This window comes from Scaptodrosophila lebanonensis, unplaced genomic scaffold (assembly GCF_003285725.1).
Source record: "Scaptodrosophila lebanonensis strain 11010-0011.00,11010-0021.00 unplaced genomic scaffold, SlebRS2 tig00000089-arrow-pilon, whole genome shotgun sequence".
In the NCBI taxonomy this organism is placed as follows: Eukaryota; Metazoa; Arthropoda; class Insecta; order Diptera; family Drosophilidae; genus Scaptodrosophila; species Scaptodrosophila lebanonensis.
In genome coordinates, this window is record NW_022060565.1 from 3,885,462 (window position 1) to 3,911,042 (window position 25,581).

The window sequence follows — 25,581 nt, forward strand, 5'->3', positions numbered from 1 at the left end:
GTATTTTGTCGTTGCTACCGTTCATCTTGCACAACGATTACCAAGGTTTATACATATGTATGTATGTATGGCATACAAGTATGTTTGACAATTTTAGAATACTGACTTTTATTATCAGTAATGGGACTGAGGTAATAAATACACTGTAGGTACGTTAATTTTTATTTCAGATTATGTGCGCTTTTAAGCAGCTAGATATATATAAGCGTACGTAACTGCGTGAGTAAACCTACTTGCACATAACAGACACATCTACATACATACATACATGTGTACTTAACTGGCGAAACTTGTTATGTAGCATGCTTCTCAGCGCACTTTTTTCAACTTTGCGCAGTTTCTCATGAGAAATCAACCAACAGAGCTAGAATGAAATGTCAATTTACCGTTGCGCACGCACCCCCTAGCGATTATACAATGCTGGCCATAAAAATAATGGCACCATCATCAGGAGACATGTACATACATACATAAACCATAACTTACAACTTAATGTAAAATTTAATTGATCATGTGTGTATGTACATACATGTCAAGGATTCACGTACACAAAAGTTCTGTAGGATAATCAAAACACACAGTTCTAATGAAAATAGTGTTAATTAAATTCAATCTACTTGTGGATCACAATAAACATCAGGTACATTGCAGCACTTTTCACAATTTCCATTTAACGACTGAACGTTGTTTATACATTATTTCAAATTGTTGGGATTTTTGTTTGCTTAAGAAACTGTGCATTTTAAGAATTACTACTTACTAAGAACGGCTTGCAATAAGATCGAAATAAAATTGATTAAAAGTTAGTGTGATAATTTCTTCAAATTATATAACGGCTTCTAGCTTTTTGACTAAGCACCTTAAGTTCGACATTTAAATACGATACACAACGCCCATACCTAAGGTTCATTTTCATTGAAATGTGAAATATGAAGTCTTAAAATAAACAAAGTGGTTTCAAATGGGCACAGCAAACGTAACTACCGTTGTACAAACAAATTACATTGATAATGTATGTATATGTAAGTATTAGCTGCTTGCATATAGAAAAATAACACTCGCAATATAAACATGCAAAGTTCTGGAAACTTAGTATATACATACATACATACTTACATCGCTTGCAACAGAAATAAACAATGAAATAATAAAAAGTGTCAGTAAAGTGAAAAATGTACAGATCATTGTAGTTAAGAGTGAAGTTAAATATGCAACGAAAGTGCTATTTGGTACATTATTTATTATTTTTGAAGGCGTGCAGGCCTGTCAAGACCAAAAAAATACAGAGTTCAATTCCTTTATGTAGTAAGTATATAAGTATGCACACACCTATATTCATATATTGCATTACTGAGAGGAAGTACGCAGACAACTTCGAAAAATTCAAGATAAAATGTAGTGTTTCCAAGAACATTTTTTCAGTTTATAAAACATTTTTAATAATTAGAAGAAATACAGATTTAGCTGTGTTTGTTTTTGGATTTAGAATCGGCATGATTATCTATTACCAACAAATACCGATAGCGTTATTAGGTGGTAAGAAAAACTTCATTGTTAAAATCGACAAATTTCCAATCCATATATTGACGACAGCCCACTTTTGCTGGCCACTACTGTAGTAGTGTTGGGCTGGCTGTGATGTTTTTGGATTGTCTGGCCGTCCGACTTGGTGGCAGGCACACGCCAGGGCGCAAGTGAAACAAGCTTGCCTAATCAGCGCAGCAGTGGGGTGGTTTTTTTCTGCTTCTTCTTTAAGGGTGGGTGGTAGTTTGTCGAACTGGCTGTTTTGGAGAGGGAGAGAAGCGTGTCTGTTGTGTGCAGTGCATGCGTAGCTTCGGCCATATGGTAGGGCTGAGCCCAATGAGTTTGCGTGTTCTGTTGTTGCTTTTGTTGTTGTTGCAAACAGACATATGGGAGATGGGGGATTTTTTTGTCGTTGTTGTTATTCTTTGGTCTTCTGGGGGTAGTAGCTGCGCAGCTTGGACCCCCGAGCCCTTACTTTTTAACTGTATTGCACATATAGAGAGGCTGTAGCTATGGTTGTCTCTCTCTTTCTTTGGCATGCGACCTGGGTCTTGGGGGTGTTAGCTGGGCACGCATGCAAGTGCGGAAGCTTTTGCCAGCAAGTGCAGCTTTTAGGAGCTTTTACACCAAGTTCTTTTTGTCCGGTGGTCGGTGGCTCGACGACTGCAACGATGCGCTAAGCTTGCATTTATTTGTTATAAGTCTGGACCGAAGAATCTCACACGCGGCGTCATGTAAAGAAAGACATACGAGTCGAGTACATACATACATATATATGCCAGAAAAGGCTTTTTCCTCCGTGTGCACCCCAACGCTCCACACATACACACACACACACTAACAAACACAGTGAGAACATTTTGTGTGTGTATGGTTATCTCTCATTTGCCGTCTCACACGGCGTAACGTCGACGCATGGGCGCAGTATTGATTTTTAACTGCGTCGCCGCCACCGCCGCTGCCACCGAAAATCCAGTCAGTCAATCCGTGGGGTGGTTTGGCGCAGTGTGGTTCGCTTCGCTTTCACGTTCGCTCTTCGCGCTCGTTTTTTGTTTTGTTCTAGTTGTTGTTATTATTGTCGCTGTCGTTGCCGCTGCCGCTGACGTTAACGCTGTTGTTGTAACCGTGTGCGCGTTGCTTTTGCTGTTGTCGTCGGCGTCGTCGTCGTCTGAGCAAACGCAAATAGAACTTCGGCAGGGCCGGCCAGGGAACAACAACAATATATACACCATTTCTAGATACAGATACAATATTCCACTTGCACACGGTTTTCTGTGCGTTGCGTTTGCGTTGTGAGTTGAACGAGCTGTGTTGTGTTTCCATTTGTAAAAAGTAAAAACCAAATAGCTATAATTTGTTTATTTTCCTCCTTTCCATTGCCGTTTTTTGTTGTTGTTGTTGTTTTCAATTCAAATTTTTGACAAAGTGCAAAGTGCGTGCTATAATACAAAAACCGATTTGCATATTACATTTGTGCATATAGAGAATAAGTAAACATAAAGTACATGAGAAAGAGGTACACACACAAATAATACAGTTGAAAATTCAAATTGGAAAAGACATGCATTAATTGTAATTTAAATCCGGGAGTAAGAGAAGTGCAAACTTTGTGAAAATTGTTTTTGTTTTTTTTTTTTTTGTATGCAAAAAATTGTTACTTTTATTGTGTGTGTGTGTGTGTGTGTGTGTGTGTGTGTGTGTGTGTGTGTGTGTGTGTGTGTGTGTGTGTGTGTATGTATGTGGAAAATTACAGACAGCGCACGTGCAGCGGCCATTAAAGATATTGTATATTGCGAGTTTCGCACAATAAGTCGAAAACGCGACGAATGCGAAATATGGTTTGTTACATTTTTCGGCAACTGAAAACTGATAACCTATCCGTTCTTCATCTGAAAGCTTAGCACTGAAAATATATGGCCGGGGTAGAAACAATTGCAGCGATAATTCTTTGCATTTAGGGGGCGGATTACTTTTTTCTTCATCGCCATCAAAAACCCAAGCTTTAAATCAACTCAGCACTGTACTGACACAAAATTCTCTGGACTCATCGACTCTGCCACAATAAAGATGATATTAGTTAGATAATAACCCGATCAAACAATGTAATTAATTTAAGTTTAGTTGGCAACGACATTCGAACAGAATTTTTTTTATTTATACAACGATTGAGTATTAACTTTTAAGCACAAATTAAAAGTGTTTTTTGTTTAATAACGATCTCACAAACCATAAACGTCAAGCCATGAGTCTTTGAGGAAAATCGAATATTTCTATTCATTCAGGAATGTTCCAAAATTGGATTGATGTCATTGTAATCAATTGAACAGTTGTGAGAAAGTGCAGTTTTAAATGTTCTCTTTTCCACTCGATATGAAAACCGTATGTAAAAAAAAAGGGAAAAGCCTCATGTTTTGGCTTTTTCCCATAAATTAAATGAGAGGATTAAGTGTTTTATGATCAGTTCTTAATGCTATTGATGGGTAGAATCTAGCACACTTGTCTGTTTGATCTATTTTCAAGTAACTAGAATTTTGAATTTTTGGATTGATGTGTGTACGAACGAGTACATATTATACCATATTATGTACTATATGTATGTACATAGTACATACATATATGCATGGGCTGTTGGGTAATGAACAACATTTCATTATTTTCTTTATAATGACGATGGCGTCGCTAATCTGCGGACTGTTGAAATTATTTGCTGTTATAAAACATTTTGTTGTTCTATTTGTCATTGTTGTGGATATTGTTGTTGCTGTTGAAACAGTCGCGCATGCGCGCTTTTGACCCGATTTACGAGTCATAGCGAGCTCGCTTATCAGTTGTTGTGTTCTTTTTATATTTTTATTCTCGCCGTTGTGGCTGTGCTGTGCGCTTCGTTTTCATTATAATTCGCTGTGGTGCACACACATACACGTACACACACGCACACACATGTGCAGACATGTTCATACATCTATATAGAATAATAATTTCAATTATAGCGTGAGCACTTGTGCACTTGTTTTTCAGAGTCGCTCGGCAAAGAAAGTGTTTGGGTGAGGGAGAGTGTGGGAGGCTTGGGGCGGCAGCGCAGCTGAAACTTAAATTAAACGCCTCTTTCTATCTCTCTTATTCTCTGTTTCTTATAGAATTGCCAGTTGAAGGAAGGTGCGCATGCGAATACGAAGAATATAGGAGGCGTATTGAAGAGAGCGCTTGCTTGAGGAAGAGGTCCGCAGTTGAGTCGGTGCCTGGGTCCTAAGCCGAAGAGGAACCGAGTCCCTAAAATCGTCGCCACACGTTGCCACACCACGGCCACCAGACTGGCTACCACAAGCTATCGGCTGGTCGTAGCGCCGGCCAGCAGTAATCGCGGCACCGCCACCGTGGTTAGCGGTGGTAGCAACGCGGGTGGTGGACTCAATGTGACCACCATCACGACGACGGGCAGCACACAAACACAGACAGCGGTGGCGTCACAGCAAACAAATGGCACCACTTACAAGATCGAGATGCTGGACGATGACATACAGAGCCTGGGCACGGACGACGACGATGATGACATCATCAGCAGTGAGGGAAGCATGTACGATGGCGACTTGAACGTAAACGATGATGTGGCTCACCAGCTGGCAGCCGCTGGACCGGTGGGTGTGGCCGCTGCAGCAGCCATTGCCTCGTCGAAGAAACGCAAGCGTCCGCACTCGTTCGAAACGAATCCTTCGGTTCGCAAGCGCCAGCAGAATCGACTGCTGCGCAAGCTACGTGGCATCATTTACGAATTCACAGGTCGTGTGGGCAAGCAGGCAGTGGTACTGGTAGCCACCCCGGGCAAACCTAATACCAGCTACAAAGTGTTCGGTGCCAAGCCGTTGGAGGATGTGCTGCGAAATCTGAAGAACATTGTCATGGACGAGCTGGACAATGCGTTGGCTCAACAGGCGCCGCCTCCCCCACAAGAGGATCCATCCCTGTTCGAGCTGCCTGGACTGGTCATCGATGGCATACCCACGCCGGTTGAGAAGATGACGCAGGCGCAGTTGCGCGCCTTCATACCGCTCATGCTGAAGTACTCGACGGGTCGAGGCAAGCCCGGCTGGGGACGCGAGTCAACGCGACCTCCCTGGTGGCCCAAAGAGCTGCCGTGGGCCAATGTTCGTATGGATGCACGCTCCGAAGATGACAAGCAGAAGGTGGGTGGGGTGGGTGTTCAACAGCTACCCCGTTTTACGTGCGTTGTCGGCTAATCGACTTTGCCCCCTTGCAGATAAGCTGGACGCATGCGCTCCGGAAGATCGTGATCAATTGCTACAAGTATCATGGACGCGAGGACCTGTTGCCAACGTTCGCCGATGACGAGGACAAGGTGAACGCGCTGATCTCCCAGTCGGGCGATGAGGACGAGGATATGGAGCTCTCGAATACTGCGACCATTCAAACCGTGCAAACAGTAACACCAGCGACGGCCACCACGAGTAATGTAAGTATTGGGCTCGTTATTGCATCTATACAATTCAGTTGGGTTGAGTTGGGGTGGTTGGGGTGGTTGGGTTTCTATTAATAATGGAACTATTGACGATAAATATAATGTTAACTTTTGGACATCAATGTTTTCTCATTCTCCGTTCGACTAACACGCCCATCAACATCATCATCACACATACACACACACACATAACTACACACTCACTACAACTCATCTACAAACAAATATCGCTCGCAAAAACAACAACAACCACAACAAATACAACAGCAACCACAGCAGGTGAACGTCGTGAAAATCAACAGTGCCGGCACCGTCATTACCACGCATACCGCCCAGTCGAACACGCCGGCACCGACCATCATCCAGAGCACGAACAACCAGCACGTGACCACAACAGCCACATTGCCGGCATCCACAAAGATTGAGATCTGTCAGGCGCCGGCGCCGCAGCAACAGCATCAGCAGACCTCGACGGGCACCACCACCGTGCAGATCCAGCCGGTTCAACAGCAGTCACAGCCACAGACCATACAGCTGCAGACCGCCAGCGGTACGGCGACGGCAACGGCTGTGACGACGACAGCAGCCGCCGTAAGTGCGTCTAACGCAGCAGCGGCGGCGGCCGCAGCGGCAGCTCAGTCAACGGCTCAAACGGTCACCGCCCAGCAGATCGCCAATGCGCAAGTTTGCATCGAGCCCATAACGCTGAGCGATGTTGATGTTCGTACTAATCTGATCCTTGCTAATCTATATAATCGAGTCTCTGCATTAGGCACAATGCCCAAGCAGTCATTAAGTGGGTCAGTGGAGGGAACCACCCAGAACCACTGTCTCATAAGTTGTAGGAAAATAAATATTGGTTATTGGTTTAGCTAAAAATAAAGCAAATAGCATGATGATATACCAATTATAGGGCTTACCAGAACACGATCAGCACACGTCATGGGTATTATATCTACTAATAATATCTATACCGAATCAGCAAACTACAACCAAATCTCTATCAAGTGATCAAGACGGTAGATAGAAAACTAGAAATGGTCGACAAGAGTTGATTAAAAACTCAGAAGGCAGGCATTGAAACAGTGTGGATTCAGAATCATTGCTAAAAATAACTAGATGGCTTCTTTTTTAAATATGGTATTTTAGATATTCTCAAATCTCACCCAAAAAGATTGGAAACACGTACATATATACAGAACAGATAGAAATAGCGATTTTTTGAAGGTATATTTCTTTTGGAATGTTGGCCCAGCTATTGAAATTTAATAAATTGTTAAAACAAAGAAAATATATCAAATATCGATAAAATTTTATGCAGACATGTAAATTTTGTGGAATCGTGGTCATTCCCTAAAGTTATTTTGTTATTCAGCTTGTAAAGTATTTTTTTGTTTAGTATTCTAGTATTCCGCTAGCCACTTTGAAAGCCCAATGTCTCAATCATTTTTTGAATGAGAAAACATTTATCGATTCCCGTTCCACACGATCTAATCTAATCGTTACATGTGTATATATCTACGATTATTTACCAATTTAGTAATGAAAACAATTATATATTCAAGGCAGTTTAAGACTGGGTGGAGAATATGGCAGAACAAGTAGTGTTACGATAATAGTTTTGACACACTTGGGCTATGTCTAATACAGAACCTCCTGTGGTTCACATTTCTTTTGCAATGCTCAAGTTTTGAATGGTTTTTGATTTGATTGCATATTATACTCTCAAATCCATTTGCACTGCATTTTTTTTTCAATTTTTTTAATTTTTTTTTTTTTGTTTTTGTTATTTATTTTTTGTTACAGCATTTTGAAATGGTTTACATTACATACATACAAGTACATCTACCACAACAAAAAACCAGACTTTTTTTTGAAGGCACGCGAATAAAAACACATAACAAAGCACTCACGTAAATACCCACACACTCACAATTTAAATAACAACAACCTCATATCTTTTTCTTTATTTTGTGTATAGCTTAATTTTTTTGTATAACTTATTTTGCATGTTTCCGTTTTTTTTAATTAATTATTTTTTAAATTTATTTATAACATCTTGTCTTGAAAACTGTTAGACACAACAATGCATCTAACGTAGCCTCTTTTCTATTTAACAGTACACCACACAAACTGTGTTGTCGCAGAATGCTGATGGGACCGTCTCGCTGATTCAGGTCGATCCGAATAATCCCATAATAACGCTGCCGGATGGCACAACCGCCCAAGTACAAGGCGTGGCAACCGTAAGTGGGCAGCCATAGTAATAGTTGCTGTGCATCCTCTGCTAACCATCCCGCAATTCTCCTTTCTTCACTTCCCCACTACAGCTACATCAGGGCGAAGGTGGCACCACAATACAAACCGTACAAAGTCTTACTGATGTTAATGGGCACGACAATATGACCGTTGATTTGACTGAGGCACAGGACGGTCAGATCTTTATAACCACTGAGGATGGTCAAGGTAAGTAATCGGCACTCTATTCTGCCCGTACATTTGAAACTGAAAGTTCCCTGCAATAAACAACAACACACAATAGTAGCCAATCGTTAGTCGCTCTAAATGTGTTATATGTATATTCGCAGCATCTGTTAATTCGTACGAATTATGATAAGAACATTATAAAAGGAGTTCCTTTCATACATCGATTCATAAAAGGAAACGATGTTTGTTTTCATCAACTTCAGTGATATAATAGTATATCTTTATTTTATTCGGTTTTAGCTTTCGGCGAAGAAACTCCGCCAAGCAAAACTTTCTAACGGGAGTTTTGTTGCTTCTTTCATAAATAAGTAAAAGAAAATTATTCAGGCCGGCTTCTATTTCCACAATATTCCAAATTAAAAAAAATATGTATATTGTTTTGATTTGAAGCCCAAACAAAGTTTTTAAAGTATGTCTGGCTATTACCATCTTGTTAAAGGGTGTACTTTTTCTACATTTCTACATTCTGTTGGGCGTTAAAATATTCTCCCTAAATATGTTAATTTTATTATCTAAGGAAATTGAATTTTTGTGACTAGTGCATTAGTTTATAAGAATCTTTCTTGTCGCACTAAATAAATAATAATAATATTATTTTCTTTGGCGATCTTAGCCTAAGCTTCATATGCTTACAATATACACCTAATTCTGTTTTTACACGGTCTTTTTTTACACGATTTTGATATAATACGGTTTGAAAATTAAAAATTTCACCTATATTTCATTGGAGATAAGGAATCAGTTCCGTATTTTTGCATATGATCAATGCCTTTTTTTACACGGTTGTTTCTGGAACCAATCTACCGTGTAAAAAAAGAATTAGGTGTACACATACTGCTCCAAAGTCTAACTATGCCGCCACATTCTGAGACGATATGATGGATAGATTGTTGTGTTTTTTGTTTTTTAATATCCCATCTGATAGAGTTTGACGTGTGGGTTACTCTTAACTAAACTAAACTCTAACTAACCTGTAGTAGTGATCGTAATTTCATTGCTCAACCCAAGTGGTCGTTAGTTCCCTTATCTGGCCATACGTTTCCTGCCATCACCTCATCAGCTAATCCATCTCATCCATAAAACGTTTCCTTCTTCCAGCAAACTGATACAATATTTGCTTTGTGATTACAATAAGCCGTAAACTATATGTGTAAACTTTTGTTGCAGGCTATCCCGTTTCCGTGAGCAATGTGATCTCGGTGCCCGTTTCCATGTACCAATCCGTGATGGCCAACATGCAGCAGATACAGACTAATAGTGACGGAACGGTGTGCATCGCCCCCATGCAGGTAGATACCAACTCGAACATCAATTCCAGATCCAATCCCAACAACAGCGGCACCACCAATACCGCAAGCACTAGCAGCGCACTGGCCACTCGTGCCACACACACCACCACCACCACCACCACCACAGCGGCCATTCCGCTGCAGTGCGTCTCGCTAGTTAGTGCCGACGCTATTTTGGGCCGTCGTGGAGGCTCAAGTGCCACAGCCACGCTTCCTCAGCAGCAGCTGCAGCAGCCGCCGGCGCAAACTCTGTCCGCTCCTGGTATTACCACGCGCCTTTTCTTGACCACCAATGCGACTGGCAGCTTCAATCTCACCAATAACAATAACAACAATAATAACAACAATAACAAAATGCCGCTGCCAATTGTCCTCACATCGCCAATTGCGGCCGTAACCCGACGCAGTGGCAACAACGCTGGCACCACCAGCAACAATACCAACAGTGGAGCTGGCAGTGGAAGTGGCAGCAGCAGAGGCAGCGGTGTTGCTGGCAACACGCGTCGCGCGATTGCGCAGAAACGGCGCAAGCTGGTGGCCGGTAGGGGGGCTGAGGCGGCTAGCACTGCTGCTGAGGATGCGGGCGGGTCGAGTGGTGCCGCCACGAGAATACGATGCGTCGATAGCGCCAGCTTGACAGGTGGCGGCGGGGCTCTGTTGCCGGCCAAGACCATCAAATTGGAAAACTTGGAGTGAATCGATCGGAGAGCAAGTGCCCAAAACAACGTTCATAAAACTAATCTAGTCAATGCGGCGCTGCTCCACAGATCTGCACGAACACCTCACTCTCTTGTCCATCTCCCTCTCACACCCACACACACACAGAAACATATCCAAACACACACACTTGCCATCTTACTTATAGCAACATGTGAATGCCAATCGAAATACCAAAAAAATAATAATAACAACAACTAAAGAAAAGTAATAACAAAACAAAAATTAAAATAATAATAATGTAGAAAGGGGAAATCCCTTGACCGCACATATTGCCATCGACTTTGGTTCACATTTATTTGAATTATTTAATTATTATTGATTATTATTTGCTATATTGTAGCCAACAAGAAAAATAGAAGAAAAGGGATTGTTTTTAATTTGAGAGACCAAAGCGAAATGCGTAAAATTTAATTCTTTAATTGCAATTTGTCATGTTCCTAGCTGTGCAAACGATTGAAACTATTTCAATTCAAATACCATTTATAAACTATGTACTATATTAAGAATAATTATGTTAAGCACCACCGCGCACTTGCTAAATCAAATATTGAAACACAAGCCAAATATTAAACGTATTTAATGTAGTTAGTGGGGAAAACCCGACACCCAACAACAACAAAATTGAGAAAACACCATTTTGTGCAATGAATTACAATTTTCATTTATTGAATTTTATATACACGTTAAGTAGTCGGATTAGTGAAACAGGGAAATGCTAAAAGAATGAAATCTGATGATCTATTTTAAAACTACATATCTATCCATATGTATTATATGTTTATGTATTTTCGTAGCTAGTTCAAAACAAAAGCAACAAAGAAAAAAAAAAAACGGAAAAGAAAATTAGTCAGTAGTGAGAAGTGCGTCACGTAGCCAAATTTGCATTAAATGTTGTATAACGCAAACGATCATATATACATACATACATATATACTATAAATAACTAAGACTATATATTTATATCGTTAAAGTAGAAAGTGTAAAAGAGTTTTAAGCAGCCCGCCCATATGCCATTGAGCTCATTTAAAAAAAATAATGATAATACAATACAATTATGTACAAGTATGTATGTTTGTAGGCCTGTATTATTAACTTTGTTTTGATTATTATTATTATTATTATAATTGTGTAAATTGTATGCTGTTTGTTTAATTGATTGTGAATAATGAGGATAGATACATACAGTCTTATGCTATTGAATTATATTATGTTGATTTCATATTGTGTTTAAGTTTTATGTTTTTATTGCTATTACTATATTATGAATTGTTTTTAGACCAAATTATCGATGAGAAAACAAAAACAGAAACAGAAACAAAAACGAAAAGAGACCAATGAATTTTATTGAATAAATGTTTTGTTGTTGTGATTTTATTATTTCGTTCGTTTATTATTATTTCCTCAAGCTATTGCATTCAACAGCGTTTTTATTTCATGAGAGATCGCGCCGAGCTAGAGCTCTGATTTTTGAGTTTTGAGTAAGTAATTGCAATTTATTTTCTTATCTGTTTGTTTTTTATTAATTCATATTTGATTTTCTTAAAACAGCGGCTACAGGTTCAGTTACCCCATCAAAGAGTCGAAGAAATCACCTGGCTTGACAAACAGACACACATGCATTTCTTTATTAAGATATTTAACTAATCACCTCTCTCCCTCTCTCTCTCCCTCTCTCTATCTGTCTCGCTTGCTTACTGGCTTAGGTGGAAAATGGCGATCAGCTGGAAACCATCACCATGTCTCCGGGCATGCATCAAATGATGATTCAGGGTGCGCCGGGCCAGGAGCCCCAGCTGGTGCAGGTGGTTAGCCTTAAGGATGCCACGCTGCTCAGCAAGGCCATGGAGGCCATCAATTCGGGCAACGTAAAAGCCGAGGACACGATCATAATGGAGCAATAAACCTAATCGGGGCGATTGTGCATCTTACAGATACATATAAATATATATATATATAAAGGCGTTATGTATTCCATTACTCTACATGTATATTTAATTTATAGCCTAAAAAAACTAAACGCATAAATGAGAATATTATATAAGTACCTGAATGGTGTTGCTAAAACGAAAAGTCAAAACAAAAGCCCCGCCAAGCATTGTTTTCCCCCCTAATAAGTTTGTTAATAAATTTCCTGTATTTTTTTTTTTTTTTTGTTTTAACCTATAAGTAACTCATTATTTTGTAACATTCAAAATAACTAGTCGAACATCTCATTTTCTAGTCAAGAAGACGGATTATTCCAAATTTAATGTTAAAGAAAAAACCACAACATTTTTGTATAGATTGCAAAAAGAAGAGGAGAAGACAACTAGTCTTCGCATAGAACAAGTTTTTTTTCGCTTAATATCAAATAACTTATTTAAGCATATTGTAATTGTATTTCTTTTTATATACAAAATGCTATCGAAATAACCTTAAATCAATTTTTCGCTCTAAATAGATAATACTTACAATAAAACAAACCAGTCTGGGCCCTCCTCTATCAAGGTGGGGGGCCACAACTTTAAGTACTGCTTGTATGAATACAGAAACATACATACTTATAGCTATGAAACATACACGTATCTATTTATAAGAAATAAATGTGCGTTCTACGCCCTTACAAACTATAAATGTATGAAACGAACACATTTGCATTCATGTACTTGTATTTATATATAAATATCTATATACATACTACTATATGGTAAATAATCTAGTCAAAAACAAAACACAAAACGAATCTAAATTGAAATTGAATTGTAAAATGTTTGCAATAACTTGCGTTATTTATAAACTTTAGGAACACACATCGGATAATACAGCTAGGCAAAAGGAAAGAGGGACATAGTATCAAGATATCCCTAAATGTTTTAAGTCCATGCAATGTAAACAGAACATCACTTTAAATATAACTACAACTAATTTAATTATATGGTAAACTAAAAATAAAGTAAAAACTGTATGAAATTTATTTAATAAAGCCATTTTTATTGTAACAGTTGCGACGTCCTATCAATGCAGGCTCTCCCAAAGGTATGAACGTTCCAATTATAGCATCCACACTAGAAGGTCTAAGCGCCAAATGTATGCAACAGGCAGAAAGAGGCGTGGCAAATCCCATGTTATTGGTAAATATTATATATGAATCGCAAAATCGATGAAATGCTATTGACATGTTCCGTATGAACACCGAGATATTCTGAGCCAAAACATTAAGGGACGCCAAATTTGAGATGTACAATGCCGGATGTAAAGCTTGTAGATACTAGCTTCTTCTTCTTTATGAAAATCTTAATTTCGACGTTCGCATACCGTATTCGGGCAATAATTTCCTTACGAGTTTTCATTAACCTTTAAAGAATATTATTTCCAAGAATAAAACGTCCCTTCAATTAATTGGCATTATTCTGGCTTATACACGGATATGGGTTTTTCTACTTGTTTGGTCATACCGATCGAGACTATATATGTATATGGATATACTTTGTGCCTCCTTATAGTTATTACACACATTCGCACCAACCCTTTTTTTTTCAAGCTACGCCCATTGAAATGAAACGCCAGATTTGTTTGGTATGTATGTCTTATTATATTTTTAATTTGTAAATATATGTATGTATATCCTGTTTCTTTTTACACGCTCTAAGAACTAATGTTTTAATTGCTAAAATTAGCAAAAATCTGTAAAGATTTCCTTTAAATATTAAGGGTTACACATTCTTGAAGATAACATAAATTAAGCATAGAAATATCATTGTAAAAATCAACAAAAATTTAAGAACACAAAAAAAATTCACATTAACTCAAGTGTTTTAAGAGCACAACTCGTGAAAACAATATATGTATATGTATGTATGTATACATATATACATATGTGTATATATATACATATATATATGGGCTTAATTATATAAATTAACAATACAATTAATCTACGCACTAAGCGAACGAACGAATGAACAAAAAACCAAACAAGAAATTGCGCTACACAAAAAAAAAATCATAATAATAATAATAATAAAATGCTAATAATAGTTACAAGAATTTCGCTATGGAACACAAGTCCAAGTCGCAGCGGGCCTGCTAATTGGGAAGGCAAACAGCGGCCAAGTTCTCGCCGAGACGAGAGCGGGGGCGAGTGGAGGCACCAGACGCGGGCTTCATTGAGGGATAGACAGAAATAATGATTGCGTTCATAGAAACGAGAAAACAGAGCACGAAGTGCGTGTGGGCGGGTTAAGCAAGCGGAGGGTGTCTGTGTGGTGTGTGTCTCTGTCCGTCCGTCCGCCCGTCCGTCCGTGAAGGTTGTGTTTTTGCGTTAAGCGACCGAAGCCGTATCGCTGAGCAAATCTAAACTATAATAATAGGTGGTTGTGGGAGGCGTAAGGCTGTTATGGACCACCAAAGGGGCATCACAACAACAAACCTAACTGCTAATGCCTGTGCTTTATTTCGAGAATTGATTACGACCGCCCATCGGATAGAAATAAATTTGTCACACAGGTGGATTGGAATTGAAGCTCAGAACTACGCTGTCACCTAAAACATCATGACCAGCAGAGGTTTAAGGGTGGCTACTTATTGATATTACTTTTTGACTTAAAAAAACAAACAAATAAGCCTACAGTTCTTCCGTTTTCGACAACAAATTTTATAATCATTTATATACACATATTCGTTAACATCTACAAAAAGGTAAAGTAAAAAGTATATGAAGTCCTAACACCTTCGTTATTTATACGGGGTATATTCTGATACTGATGATTTGGGGATACTAATCCTATCTCAGCCCCGAAAGATTCCATAAACATGTGCGGCCTTCATCGGAAACGGTTCAATCAAGTATATCATCTGATCCACAGATGTGTAGAAAGACACCTTAGCGTTTACAAAGTTCTCTAAATTAGAGAGAGAGACTCTATTTTGTCGAAGTCACAGGTGGGGAATGTTAGTAGAGGAGTTAGTAGAACCGAACTTTAAGGTTGCAAACTTGAGATTTTTAAGGGGTTTAGACTCGATAGAATAAAGGAAATAATCAGAATTGAGTTTTTTAAGGGTTATAGGATCGATAGATGACAAGGAAACGAATAGAACTTCAATACCCCCGAAGGTAAAAAAAAAGTTTCTTATATATGGAGTTCTACTATGTTTTTCTGAGAAACAAAATAAGGGATAATAAGTGATCATACACAAAACACAAGCATTCTCATTTTTATGAATGGAACTCCAGATTGATTCTAACAAAAAAATGTACTATTCAAAACATAGTTCTAAAGAACCTGACAAAAGAAAGAAATATGACAATTGTACAAGACTGGTTTTTCAAATTAGAGTCAATGGGTACATCTATTCACCCGCACTTGCGTCTTGAGCTGGGATCTTTATTTTGCGGCAGCTGACTGAGGATGAGGAGGAAGCTGTTCTACAACCTAAACATTGGGTTATTGACATATGTATGTATAGAGCTCGTTACTTAGTCGTAACTCGCCCTACACACTCACCCAGACGAGCACCCAACCACCCACCCACACACACGAACATGCTTACATACATACATAGCCATATATAGATTTGTGTTTACATGAGTATGTATGTATGTATGTATATGTATGCATATAGAATTGGTTGGCCTTGCGGCAAAGTGTAGATAATTTGTTTGTTTTTTCGGTGTCGACGCACACATAAATCCACAAGGTGAATATAGAAAGATAAGGAAAACTACGAGTACAAGCCGTGTGTACTCGTATGTTGTAGTAGATAGATGGCTAGAAGACTTGCAATCGATTTGAACTGGTTTAAAATCTAGAATCTCTTTTGAGGTAAAATCCTTAGCTTAAAGCAAAATATTTTGTACTCTCGAACGAGGTGCGAAGGTCGCATGTGTCGATGTTTGAATTATATTTGTACTCTCGGTCATTGCTCAGATGCCCTTGCCCTCCTCTCTCCTCTCTCACTCACTCTCTCTCTCTCTTTCATTGTCTTTTTTGCTCTCTCTCTCTCAATTCTCTGGCGTGTGCGTTCTTTTCAAAAGTCTCTTCGCATACGGATTAGAGAACGAGAGCAAAATAGAACAGCTGGATGAGTTTTAAACTGGGACCATAAAACAGAATCAGGACAGGAGATGGAAAACAGGAGACTCCAACAAATGTGTTCAGAGCCTTCTGAGAGGCACATGAGTCTGGGTGCGCACTGCCACGCCCACGCTGGCCTTCTGCTACAGAGCGCGGCGCTGTTGACTGCGTGCATTGTTGCAGGTGCTGCCGATGCTGGCGACGGCATTGCTGTTGCCAGTGCCCGTTGTGGCTATGGTCGTTTGTGGGGTCGTTGTTATGGTTATCACTGACACTGGGGTGGATGGCTGGGGCTGAGGCTGTGGCTGTGGCTGCGGGAGGGAAAGCAGCATCGGCTGCTGGACATGCACATCGTATTCGCTCTTGATGTTGACCAGCAGCTGCTGCTGTTTCTGGTGCTCCTCCATGATGGCATCCATTCGTCGCTCGAACTTGGGCAGCAACACTGGCTGCTGGTAGAGGGTCTGGGCCTCCTGTCCCTGCGTTGTAAGTTGACTATCCAGGGTGCGCAGCGTGTTGGAGAGTGCCGCCTGCAGTTTTATGGGCGCCGGCGACTGCGCCTGCGCATCGTCGGCAGCTCCACTTGCTCCGCTGTCGGAGCTGAGCTTTCTCAGCACACTGACACGCACAGGTGGTGATGGCGTAGCGACCGCTGCAGGTGATGGACTATTCCCATCGTCCGAAGGCGGTGATCTCATGCTCTGATGCGGCACCTGTTGCTGTTGCTGGTACTGCAGATAGCGGGCTGCTGTCACGTTGACTACACTCACCGATTTCGATATGGAGTGTTTGACCGAAGAGGGTGCCGGTGGCACCAGGGCCAGGGGCTGCTGAAGCGTTGATGTTGGCGTTGGCGACGGCGCCAACTCCTCGAGCGTCAGCGTTGTGGCTGTGGAGGCAGGTGAGCAGTACCCATCGTCTAAGCTGTCCACTGATTGAATGCCTCCTCCGTCGCCGCCACTGCTCTTCTGAAGATTCTCGATCAGGTAGAGGACGATGCGCTCCAGTTGCTGCGGATTACGCGAAGCTGGCAGATCGGGACTGGTGTTCGTGGGTATCTTGGCCTTAATAATAGTTGAGAACTTGTTCTTCATCTCCTGCACCTTCCGCTTGCCGACCTCCTCATCTAGCAGCGTGTTAACACAGAGAAACGAGTGCACCTTATTCGTGCTCTTATCGATATCGAGGAATCCCTTGGTCTGCAGATAGATGAAGTGTCCGTTCCGCGACAGCAATCGATAACAGCTCTCTCCGTAGTCGCTGTTGCAGTCATACATCTGTCGGAGCGCTACGATCACCCAACGCACATCGTCCTGATGCATGAACGAGAAGGGGCTTAGGTTGCGCACCTGTTGGAGAAAGAGTAGAAAGGTATGAGCAAATGCATGAACAATTGATTAACATTTAGCAGATTGTTAAATATACTCTAGTATACTAGTATTTGTACCGCTTAACATTCCACAACTAGATTAAGTACAATATTTCCCTCATTATCACGAAATATGGAAATAAAAACATATTATATTCAAATATTTAACATTTAAAGCTTTACAAGTACAAAGCGTGCTATTTAATTTTCGTGGCTAATATTTGATGAAAATGTTTGCTTAAAAGCCAGTGTGGGTGCTAATCTTTTAATCAATATTTGTAACGCCTTGCTGCCTAATATTCGCTTCAAAGATAGTGAAAACGCAGCGTTATGGTACATTTATTTCCATTTCCAATACAATATTGTTCTTTATATCTTTTGAAATAAATATGAAATTACTAAAATGAAATAACACATGCTAAATCTATGAAATAATAGTATGACTAGAAAAAGCCCGAAATGGAAAAGAAAACAACAGTTAATCTTAATGCTGTTCCTCCCCGATATTTCAGTTCAAGTTGATTGTTTTTTAATGCTACTATCTAATACTTTTATAATATATATATTTTATTTATCTTTAAACTAACACTCTTAGTGGAATAAGTTATTTTTGAGTTTCTATAAGAGAGGGGATAGGCACAGGGAATACAATGTTCTCATCATGTTGCAGGAGCTATTTATACAGTCCAGACATATTAAATTATATGAATTAATCTATCTTGCCACAGACTTATATTCCGCCGTTGTTATGGGCCACTAAATGTATAGCCTACTGTCCCGTACTATCTTATCTTTTATTAGAAAGCGTTCTTTACTTATTTTGCATTTGTCACCAAGTATTTGTGACCCACAACTGAAGCGAAACCATCAGATATGACTGCAACATTCTCAGTATGTAATAAACAAACCTTTAATACAAACAACTACATCAAAAATCATATCGTTCTATGGCAGCTACATAATATAGTGCTCTGACATGGTCGGTCTCGGCAAATTATCTGTGTCCATAAAAAAAAGCTTCAGTGCAAAGTTTAGCTTTAAAACTGGGGGACGAGTAGTGATTAAAACATATAGACGGACGGACGGCATCGCGATTTGGATTCGCTTCGTCATGCTAATCACATAAATAGTACATACAATCATATACCAATAACTATGCATCCTTTTGGGTGTCACTTTTCAGTGAAAGAATCAATTGAAAGGAAAAATTTATTCATAAAACTAATGTTTCGTTTTTTTTCCAATACAAAATATTATTAATTAAATATTGTATAAATAGTACCAGAGACATGGCATTAAAAGTGACAAACAATTATTCAATCGAATGCGGAAAAAGGACAATAATACTATTTAATTATTTTTGCGATGAGGGTTCAACATATGACAGATTTCAATTCAAGACGCTGGCGTTTAATCTATTTCTGTTTCTATTTACAGCCGATTATTTAACTGCGGTTTTAAAGTTTTTAATAGAGAACTTTCTTCCAGCAGGTTTAGAAAAAGAAAACCTACAAGTATATAGACAGCCGATCGGTGTTTTTAACGGTTTTGTGGAATTTTATAAAAGTTGTAACCAAATCCGCTTAAATATTGTGCGTTTCTGGTTTTTATTAGCCCTCTGCACTCACCTCATCCTTCATATATCCAGCCACGAGGCCAATACGCTGATCACAGTCAATGATGCTACCGTCGATAAGATGCCGCGTGCGGTATTCCAGCTGATATGGTTCCGGCTGGCGACATAACAGAGTTGTCTCCTCGCGAACGATTCGCGCCATGGCCACTAAGACGATGTCGTTACCACTGATGCCGTGCAGCGCCGCTTGCGCGATGGCATCATGTTGTGGCAGGCATGATGTTGCCGTCGTTCCCGTTGCACCGGCGACCGACGCCGCTGCGGCAGCCAACAAACCGTTACTCCTCGAACGCCTAATCAGCTGCGACACTATAGGATAGTTGGCGGCTGTGCCGCCCGTCACCGACGAATCACTGCGTCGAAAACAACCATCGATTTTGACTACTTCGTAGTGACGCGTTGCCTCCGCGCGCGTCGAGGCCCGGGCCAAGCGGACTGTAAAGCAGCGACGGTCGGCGCGCAGGCGCTTGTCAATCGTGTCCAGGTGATCTAGAGTGCGGGGGCTTGGAGTCCGATAGGCTAAATGGTTCAGTTTCTGCTCATTGCCTTCGCCATCGTCTTCTTCCTGGTCCAACTCCATACCATCGTCCAGGTCACCATCGCCGTCGCTACCAGACGCTGACGTCGTCGACTGTTGCTGGTGATAAAACAACGTTTCGATGTCACGTGGTATGAGTTGCTGGCGAAACAGCGCTTGATCTTCGGGATGTGTGATCTGAAGTATGTTCTGGCCGTACAAATCGGACTGACAGTGGCCTAGAAGATGCTCCACGCTGGACGAGATGAGCAGAATCTGACCGTTGCAGGTGAGCGTTACAAAGAAACTGTCTAGCAGTTGCATTAGTGTATCTGTGAGCAAAGGCGAGTCGACGCGGCTGCCGTTATTATTATTTCCATTCATGCAACCATTGAGCAGACCGCTGCCATCTTTTGAGCAGAATTTCCGCCTGCGCCGTGACGCCGACTTTCCAAACACATATTGGAGGCGCAAGCCGTGCGTCGCAAAGCGAAGTACAGCGGTCTTGTCGAGGCGACGCGTCGACTCCGCCACATGCGGCACCATGGTCGCCAGCTCCTGTATGCTGGCATTTAGCTTGTCCCTGCGCTGCTTCTCGGCCAAATTGCGCGCCTCGCGTCCATTGGCAGCGACAGCGGCCGCATTGCCGTCGATTAATGTCTCTGTTGTCATAACCGCGACGCTGCCGTTGCCGCTGCCGCTGCTGGCAGGAGCTGTCGCTGCTGCCGCCATTGCACACGTTACTGTTATGTCTGCTATGTCGCAGTCGCAGTCGTCGCCGACGTCTCTGTTTTCTCTGCTACTGTTGTTATTATTGTTATTGTTGTTGTTGTTGCAGTGGCTGGTATAAACTGAGTGCTTGTTTTGATTTCTACGTTCTAATTTGCTCAGAGGGTTTATGGATTTTCTTTTTCCATTGGTATTGCTAAATTGCGCGTTGCGGAAAATTGTCACTCTCCATAACTTGGCGGGCACGGCACTTGTTTTTCAATTGTTGTTGTTGCTTTTGTTTGCTTGTTAATATTTTACTTTTTTGCTTCACTTTAAAGTTTTCAAGGTCTCGCTTATGATCGCGTGTTGTTATTATTGTTGTTGTTGCTGTTTTTATTGTTGTTGTTGTTACTGCTGCTGTTGGTGCTAGTGGTGCCTTTGCTACTGCTACTAACCACCTTTGCTATGCGCGCCCCCTTTGTAGAGCACACTCTCACGCAGTATATGTTGTTTTCTCTTTTTTTGTTAAATATTTTCGTATTTTGATTGCGTTGCGAATCTCCTTCGCCGTTGTATTGTTTCACGCAATCGCAACAGACATCACTACGATGCCTATTAGTAGGCAATTAAACGTCAAATTACACGAGACTCACTACAATAACAACAAATCGCGCTGCAGTGATGTTATTAATATGTTTTTAATATAAATATAAATAAATATATAAAACTCTCTGACAGCTGCAACACTCGATAGTCGCTGGTAGTCGATGCTAGTCGATACTACGCTGCGATACTAGTCGATAGCCGTGTGGCATTAAATTGCGAATCCACTGACAACGACAACTCTAGCACCGTCAGTACTCGTCATCGGCAGTTCTTCCTCTTCCTGACACAACTCCAATTGGCATATTTGCCAGCTGTGCACGTGAAAGTGGCAGCCGAAACCCAGCAGTCGCCGCCTATACATACAGGAATTTCGTCAGCTTAGGTATTATTAATGTGTCCCATTTATAAACACAAATTTAACTTACCAGAATATTTTATGCTACCAAGCCATGTCGAAGGCCAAGGGCAAAAAGAAAGAGCGTTTTGATGACGATGACGAAGTCTCAGTTCCAGAGAAGGCGAGTGAAAAGAAGCATGCGGCAAAGAAGGGAAAGAAAGGAAAACGTGGCGGCGGCGATTCCAGTGATGATGAGTCCTTACCCAGCAACAAAATTGTGAACCCTAGTAATGATGCTGATGACCTCGAAAGTGTCAGATCTGGACAAAGTAAATCCCAACAGGCACAAAAATCAACAAAGAAGGGTAAAAAGGGTAAGAAGAAACATGGCGATGATAGTGACGACGATGATGAGGATTTCGCGGTAAAACCAGCGAAAGGCAAGCACCACAATTCAAGTGATGTTGAAGATGATGTTCCAAAGCCAGCTGTTCCTGCCAAAAAGCAAGCCAAGAAGGGTAAAAAGGGCAAAAAGAATGAGGACTGGAGCGACAATGATGTGCAGGATTCGGCTGACGAAGTAGCGGCCGTACTTCCAGTCGCCAAGAAACAACAAAACAAGAAGAGTAAAAAGAACAAAAAGAAAGCATTCGATTTTAGTGATGATGATGATGACGACAATAAGGACATTTTGGCGGCTGCGCCAACGACCGAGGAAGACGACGATGATGAATTGGAAGCCGCTCCAAGTATAGCAAAGCCTGCAAGTAAGAAATCGAAGAAAAAACAGCAGCAAAAGAACAAATTTGCAATGAGCGATGGGGAGGAAGAAGATGAAATTGAAGAAGACGAAATTGTTGAGGACGAGCCGCAACAGGTGGTTAAAAGCCTGCCTACGCCCAATAATGAAGTGCAAGCCTTGACTGAAAAGGTAGAAGCTGTGGCACTAGAAGCGCAGGAAAAGGAACCAGAGCTGGAACCAGAAGCAGAACCCGAACCAACATCCAAATCTAACGATTCATCAGAAGCTGCAGTTGCGGAGGCAAAAGAAAAGAAACTCACGCATAAGGAGAAAAAGAAGCAGAAGAAACAACAAGAGTATGAGCGTCAAATGGAATTAATGACCAAAAAGGGTGGTGCTGGTCATTCCGACCTGGACAGCAACTTCACCATGTCTCAGGTGCAAAAAAGCGCAGGCCAGCAGGCTGCGCTGGAGCATGCCGTCGACATCAAAATCGAGAACTTTACAATATCGGCCAAAGGTGCGTAATGATTCAAAAATAATATGTCATATTCTTTAATTATATGTATATTAAATACAACTTAATAGGCAACGACCTCTTCGTGAATGCGAATCTTCTAATTGCACACGGCCGACGCTACGGCCTGGTGGGGCCTAATGGCCATGGAAAAACGACACTGCTGCGTCACATAGCCACGCGTGCCTTTGCCATACCTCCAAATATAGATGTGCTGCTTTGTGAGCAGGAGGTAGTGGCTACTGACAAGACAGCCATCGATACCATCTTAGAAGCGGATGTGAAGCGCAACGAGCTGCTAAAGAAGAGTAAGGAACTGGAGGATAAGTTCGCCGCTGGCGATATGAGTGTGCAGGAGGAGTTGAACGATGCCTTTGCCGAGCTGAAGGCGATTGGCGCGTATTCGGCGGAGGCACGTGCCCGTCGTATCCTGGCCGGTCTCGGTTTTAGCAAGGAGATGCAGGATCGACCCACGAACAAGTTCTCTGGTGGCTGGCGTATGCGCGTCTCTCTTGCACGCGCTCTCTATTTGGAACCCACGTTACTAATGCTGGACGAGCCCACAAATCATTTGGACCTGAACGCTGTCATTTGGTTGGATAATTATTTGCAGGGGTGGAAGAAAACCCTTCTCATTGTGTCCCACGACCAGAGCTTTTTGGACAACGTATGCAACGAGATCATCCATCTGGACCAGAAGAAACTGCAATACTACAAGGGCAACTATTCGATGTTTAAGAAGATGTACGTGCAGAAGCGGCGCGAGATGATTAAGGAGTATGAGAAGCAAGAGAAAAGAATCCGAGAACTCAAAGCCCACGGACAATCGAAGAAGGCGGCCGAGAAAAAACAAAAGGAGACCCTCACGCGCAAACAGGAGAAGAACAAGTCCAAGCAACAGAAACTGGACGAAGACGACGGGCCGCAGGAGTTGCTCGAACGGCCGAAGGAGTACATTGTCAAGTTTCGCTTCCCCGAGCCCTCGCAGCTGCAGCCACCAATTTTGGGTCTGCACAACGTCACCTTTGCCTTCGAAGGCCAGAAGCCGCTGTTCATCAAGGCCGATTTTGGCATTGATCTGACGAGTCGCGTAGCCATTGTTGGACCCAACGGTGTTGGCAAATCCACTTTCCTCAAACTGCTTCTGGGCGAACTTCAACCGCAGCAGGGTGAGCAACGGAAGAACCATCGTCTCCATGTGGGTCGCTTCGATCAGCATTCAGGCGAGCATTTGACCGCTGAGGAGTCAGCAGCAGAGTATCTGCAGCGTCTCTTCAATTTACCTCATGAAAAGGCGCGCAAAGCACTCGGCTCCTTTGGTCTAGTCAGCCACGCGCATACCATCAAGATGAAGGATCTCTCTGGTGGGCAAAAAGCGCGCGTAGCACTTGCCGAGCTCTGCCTTAGTGCGCCCGATGTTCTTATTTTAGATGAACCGACAAATAACTTGGACATCGAGTCCATTGATGCATTGGCCGAGGCCATAAACGAGTACGAGGGTGGTGTCATCATTGTGTCCCACGACGAGCGATTAATACGCGAGACCGGCTGCACCCTGTATGTCATTGAGGACCAGACGATCAATGAAATCGATGGCGAATTCGACGATTACCGTAAGGAGGTGCTGGATTCATTGGGCGAGGTGGTTAACAATCCCAGCGTCGTTGCCAATGCAGCGGTGCTACAATAGGCTGACGCTGTCCGTTTCGTTAACTGTTTGTTGTGTTTCATGACATGCTGGCAAATTGTTTAACTCCTTTCCCCTCTCCTAGTTAACATTTTATTTGTATACACACGCCCACTCAAAATTAAAGGCTTATGTTTGAATTCAGTTTATATTATTTCGTAAATAAAGTAATGTTGAAATTGGAAAGTCTATATAATCCAACTTGGTGCTTATGTGTGTATTAATATAATAGAATGTTTCGATTAACCATAGCGATAGAAATCCTTAACATTGTTAAGAAGATGCGTCATGCCATTATAGCCCTCGGCGTCGAAATCTGTTCCAGTAAACTCGATCACCTGCACAATAATTGGGGAAAATAACATTAATAAAAGCCATAAAGGAAAACTTCCAACACTTACCTCCTTGCCACGTAATGCGTCCGAGCCACCAGGAATGCCAATTACCTCTACCCAAGAGCCTTTGCGAAGATTACTCTCGTCCGGCAAGCTGATGCGCAGCTTGTGTCCATCCGTGCTCTCACCAATCAATGTCGTGCCTGCGACGCTATCAACCCGCACAATAATACTCACGGATTGACCCGCAAACTGCTTAAGCAAGGCGCCGTTTACAAAAGTGCGTGGCTCAAATGATGTGCTCATTTTTAATATCTATTTAACTAATTTGGGTTGCGTTGGAATGCGAAATGATCTGGACCGGCGAAAAAATAACAAAGTAGCGCGCAATTCAGTGATGGTATAATGCTATCGATAACTGAAAAGTATTAAAGATATTACTGGCAGGCATTTATTTTATTTTTTAATGAACCATATGTTAATTTACAAATTCTTAAGCCACTGTTATTAATGAAATAGTTTACAATATTGTTCATGTACCATTTAGCACTAAATGTATTTTTGTGTAACTACTCTT

At 41.4% G+C, this 25,581-nt stretch overlaps 4 protein-coding genes across 4 annotated transcripts; 2 read left to right on the top strand and 2 right to left on the bottom strand.

The window, feature by feature from the left end:
- The first annotated feature begins 120 nt into the window (after nucleotides 1–120).
- LOC115626979 (DNA-binding protein Ewg) lies at nucleotides 121–13,472 on the top strand. Its single transcript, XM_030522495.1, has 8 exons — nucleotides 121–131; nucleotides 4,835–5,705; nucleotides 5,780–5,992; nucleotides 6,266–6,718; nucleotides 8,119–8,244; nucleotides 8,329–8,464; nucleotides 9,653–9,774; nucleotides 12,198–13,472. Exons 1-8 carry the CDS (start codon nucleotides 121–123, stop codon nucleotides 12,393–12,395), a joined length of 2,130 nt encoding a protein of 709 aa, XP_030378355.1. The 3' UTR covers nucleotides 12,396–13,472.
- A 909-nt stretch (nucleotides 13,473–14,381) lies between these two features.
- On the bottom strand, nucleotides 14,382–20,741 carry LOC115626980 (aryl hydrocarbon receptor nuclear translocator-like protein 1). Its single transcript, XM_030522496.1, has 2 exons — nucleotides 19,545–20,741; nucleotides 14,382–17,896 (listed from the first exon to the last, which is right to left on the bottom strand). The coding sequence occupies exons 1-2, from the start codon at nucleotides 20,739–20,741 to the stop codon at nucleotides 16,691–16,693; spliced, it is 2,403 nt and encodes an 800-aa protein (XP_030378356.1). The 3' UTR covers nucleotides 14,382–16,690.
- Nucleotides 20,742–21,649: 908 nt separating this feature from the next.
- Nucleotides 21,650–24,809, top strand: LOC115626866 (ATP-binding cassette sub-family F member 1). The gene is made up of 3 exons (XM_030522372.1): nucleotides 21,650–21,768; nucleotides 21,834–22,985; nucleotides 23,054–24,809. Exons 2-3 carry the CDS (start codon nucleotides 21,836–21,838, stop codon nucleotides 24,670–24,672), a joined length of 2,769 nt encoding a protein of 922 aa, XP_030378232.1. The 5' UTR covers nucleotides 21,650–21,768; nucleotides 21,834–21,835; the 3' UTR covers nucleotides 24,673–24,809.
- On the bottom strand, nucleotides 24,799–25,372 carry LOC115626873 (replication protein A 14 kDa subunit). Its single transcript, XM_030522384.1, has 2 exons — nucleotides 25,071–25,372; nucleotides 24,799–25,007 (listed from the first exon to the last, which is right to left on the bottom strand). Exons 1-2 carry the CDS (start codon nucleotides 25,308–25,310, stop codon nucleotides 24,912–24,914), a joined length of 336 nt encoding a protein of 111 aa, XP_030378244.1. The 5' UTR covers nucleotides 25,311–25,372; the 3' UTR covers nucleotides 24,799–24,911.
- Between the last annotated feature and the right edge of the window lie 209 nt (nucleotides 25,373–25,581).